This window comes from Rattus norvegicus, chromosome 7, assembly GCF_036323735.1.
Source record: "Rattus norvegicus strain BN/NHsdMcwi chromosome 7, GRCr8, whole genome shotgun sequence".
NCBI classification, from domain to species: Eukaryota; Metazoa; Chordata; class Mammalia; order Rodentia; family Muridae; genus Rattus; species Rattus norvegicus.
This window is the reverse complement of record NC_086025.1, coordinates 90690328-90694527: the sequence shown is the minus strand read 5'-3', so window position 1 is coordinate 90694527 and position 4200 is coordinate 90690328. Positions and strand designations below refer to the sequence as shown.

The following is a 4200-nucleotide window of genomic DNA, read 5'->3' as shown; positions in this document are numbered from 1 at the left end:
CTGTTGGAAATATTGCTTTTGCTCACTTTTGGATATCTATAATAAAAATAGAATATAAATATTAGTTTCACTTTTTCATTTCTCTGCATATTCATAATGAATATAAAGAATATGCTTGGACAAGAAGTTTATGTAATAATTTTAATTTTTCTCAGTAATTTTCAAGATTTGTTTTCATGTGTATTTGTGTGTGTGTGTGTGTGTGTGTGTGTGTGTGTGTGTGTTTGGATGCATTTGTGTATGTAAAGTACAATGTTCACAGAGGACAAAAGAGAGCATCAGATCCCCAAGAACACACCGGAAAAGCAAGATTTGGATTTAAAATCACATCTCATGATGATGATCGAGGACTTTAAGAAGGACATAAATAACTCCCTTAAAGAAATACAGGAAAACACAGGTAAACAAGTAGAAGCCCTTAAAGAAGAAACACAAAAATCCCTCAAAAAATTAGAGAAAAACCCAGAGTCCGGGAGTCAAAGCCGGTTGTCCACCCAGTCCTGTCCTGTAGTCACCTGCCTCGTCTTTTTTGCTTTCAATATGACAGATGCCGCTGTGTCCTTCGCCAAGGACTTCTTGGCTGGTGGAGTGGCCGCGGCCATCTCCAAGATGGCGGTAGCACCCATCGAGCGGGTCAAGCTGCTGCTGCGGGTGCAGCACGCCAGCAAGCAAATCACAGCAGACAAGCAATACAAGGGCATCACAGACTGTGTGGTTCGTATCCCCAAGGAACAGGGAGTCCTGTCCTTCTGGCGTGGCAACCTGGCCAATGTCATCAGATACTTCCCCACCCAGGCTCTCAACTTTGCCTTCAAAGATAAATACAAGCAGATCTTTTTGGGTGGTGTGGATAAGAGGACCCAGTTTTGGCAGTACTTTGCAGGGAACCTGGCATCAGGTGGTGCTGCTGGGGCCACATCCTTGTGCTTTGTGTACCCTCTTGATTTTGCCTGTACATGTCTAGCAGCTGATGTGGGCAAAGCTGGAGCTGAAAGGAAATTCAAAGGCCTTGGTGACTGCCTGGTTAAGATCTACAAATCTGATGGGATTAAGGTCCTGTACCAAGGCTTTAATGTGTCAGTACAGGGCATTATCATCTACCGAGCCGCCTACTACGGTATCTATGACACTGCAAAGGGAATGCTCCTAGATCCCAAGAATACTCACATCTTCATCAGCTGGATTATTGCACAGTCTGTCACTGCTGTTGCTGGCCTGACTTCCTATCCTTTTGACATGGTTCGCCATCGTATGATGATGCAGTCTGGACGCAAAGGAACTGATATCATGTATACAGGAACGCTTGACTGCTGGCAGAAGATCGCTTGAGATGAAGGAAGCACGGCTTTTTTCAAGGGTGCATGGTCCAACGTTCTCAGAGGCATGGGTGGTGCCTTTGTACTTGTCTTGTATGTTGAGATCAAGAAGTACACATAATTATGTCCTAGGTGTTCTCCCCGAGAACAGGCATGTTGTATAATAGACCATATTCTTGAACATTCTGGACAGATTCTCTGGGCTTGTCTGTTTTATCAATGGCAACTATTTACCAGTTGAAAAATGAGAAGCAATAATATTCATCTGACCAGAATATTAATATTTAATATTCTCTTAAAGCCATTTCCATAAAGACAATAATGATGGGACTCAATTATATTTTTTATTTCAGTCACTCCTGATAATAAAAAATTGAAGAAATAAAAATATCCAAAACCAAAAAAAAAAGAATTACAGAAAAACACAGCCAAACAGGTGAAGGAAATGAACATAACCATCCAGTATCTAAAGATGGAAATAGAAACAATAAAGAAATCACAAAGAGAGACAACCCTGGAGACAAAACCTACAAAAGAGATCAAGAGTCATAGATGCAAGCATCACCAACAGAATAAAATAGATAAAAAGAGAATCTCAGGGGCAGAAGATACAATAGAAAACATTGACACAACCGTCAAAGAAAATGTAAAATGCAAAAAGCTCCAAACCCAAAACATCCAGGAAATCAGCACACAATAAGAAGATCAAACAAGGATAATAGGTATAGAAGAGAGCGAAGATTCCAAATGTAAAGGGCCAAGAAATACCTTCAACAAAATTATAGAAGAAAACTTCTCTAACCCAAAGAAAGAGATGTCCATAAACATACAAGAAGCCTAAAAACTCTAACTAGATTGGACCAGAAAAGAAATTCCTCACATAACATAATAGTCAAAACACCAAATGCACAGAACAAATAAAGAATATTAGAAGCAATAAGGGTAAAATGTCAAGTAACGTATTAAGGCAGGCCTATCAGAATTACATCCGCCTTCTCACCAGAGTCTTGAAAGCTAGAAGATTCTGGGCAGATATCATACAGACCCTAAGGGAACACAAATGCCAGGCTACTATACACAGCAAAACTCTCAATTACCATGGACTGAGAAAGTAAGGTATTCCATGGCAAAACCAAATTAACACAATATCTTTACACATGGGCACTGAGAAAAATTTTCTGAACAGAACACCAATGACTTATGCTCTAAGATCAAGAATCAACAAATGGGACTTCAGTAAATTTCAAAACTTCTTTAAGGCAAAGAACCATGTCATTAGGGCAAAACAGCAACCAACAGACTGGAAAAAAACTTCACCAATCTTACATCAGATAGAGGACTAATAGCCAATATATACAACAAACTGAAGACATTAGACTCCAAAGAAACAAATATACTTATTAAAAATGTGGTACAGAGCTAAACAAGGAATTCTCAGCTGAGGAATATTGAATGGCTGAGAAGTATCTAAAGAAATGTTCAACATCCTCAGTCATCGTGGAAATGCAAATCACAACAACCCTGAGATTCTACCTTACACCAGTCAGAAAGGCTAAGATTAAAAATTCAGGTGACAGCAGATCCTGGCAAGGATGTGGAGAAAGAGGAACATTTCTCCATTGTTGGTGGGATTGCAAACTGCTACAACACTCTGGAAATTAGTCTGGAGGTTCCTCAGAAAATGAGACATTACACTACCTGAGGACCCAGTTATACCTCTTCTGGGCATATACCCAAATGATGCTCCAACATACAGCAAAGAAACATGCTCCACTATGTTCATAGCAGCCTTATTTATAATAGCCAGAAGTTGGAAAGAACCCAGATGTCTCTCATCAGAGGGATGGATACAGAAAATGTGGTATATTTACACAATAGTGTACTACTCAGCTGTTAGAAATAATGACTTCATGAAATTCATAGGCAAATGGATGGATCTAGAAAATATCATCCTGAGTGAGGTAACCCAATCACAAAAATATAACATGATGTGCACTCTCTGATAAATGGATATTAGCCCAAAAGGTCATATTACCCAAGATACAATCCACAGACCACATGTAACTTAAGAAAGATGACCAAAGTGTGGATGCTTCAGTATTGTTAGAAGGGGGAACAAAAATATTCACAGGAGGATATACAGAGACAAAGTTTGGAGCAGAGATTGAAAGAAAGGCTATCCAGAGACTGTCCCACCAGGGGATCCAGCCCTTACACATATAGCCACCAAACCCAGACAATATTGTTGATGCCAAGAAGTGCATGCTGACAGGAACCTGATTTAGCTGTCTCCTGATAGGTTCTGCCAGAGCATGACAAATACAGAGGTGGAAGCTACCAGCCAACCATTGAACTGAGAACAGGGTCCTCACTGGAGGAGTTAGAGAAAGGATTGAAGTAGCTGAAGGTGTTTGCAACCATGTAGGAACAGCAGTAACAGTCAACCAGAGCTCCCAGTGACTAAACCACTACCCAAAGAGTACACATGGACAGACCCATAGCTCCAGCTGCATATGTAGCAGAGGATTGCCTTTTTGGACACCAATGAGAGTAGAAGCCCTTGGTCCTGCCAAGGCTGGACCCCCCACTGTAGGGGAATATCAGGGCATGGATGTGTGAAGGTTTGGGTGGAGAACATCCTCATAGAAGAAGGGGGAGAGTATAAAGAGTTTATGAATGGGAAACTGGGAAAGTGGATAACATTTGAAATGTAAATAAAAATATCCAATAAAATAGGAAAAAGGATCAAAACTAAGAATAATTGGAATAGAAGAGAACAAAGATTCCCTGCTCAAAGTACCAGAAAATATCTTCAACACAATCACTGAAGAAAAATTTCCCAACCTAAAGCAAGTGATGGCCATAAGAAGTCTGCAGAACACCA

At 40.2% G+C, this 4200-nt stretch overlaps 1 protein-coding gene across 1 annotated transcript; it reads left to right on the top strand.

The window, feature by feature from the left end:
- The first annotated feature begins 237 nt into the window (after nt 1-237).
- Slc25a5l1 (solute carrier family 25 member 5 like 1) lies at nt 238-1715 on the top strand. Its single transcript, XM_039080591.2, has one exon. It carries the CDS (start codon nt 253-255, stop codon nt 1327-1329), a length of 1077 nt encoding a protein of 358 aa, XP_038936519.1. The 5' UTR covers nt 238-252; the 3' UTR covers nt 1330-1715.
- Nucleotides 1716-4200: the final 2485 nt, after the last annotated feature.

What these genes read in the sequence shown, in the direction of transcription:
- Slc25a5l1 (XM_039080591.2), top strand. Translation starts at nt 253, where the DNA reads ATGTTCACAGAGGACAAAAGAGAGCATCAGATCCCCAAGAACACACCG.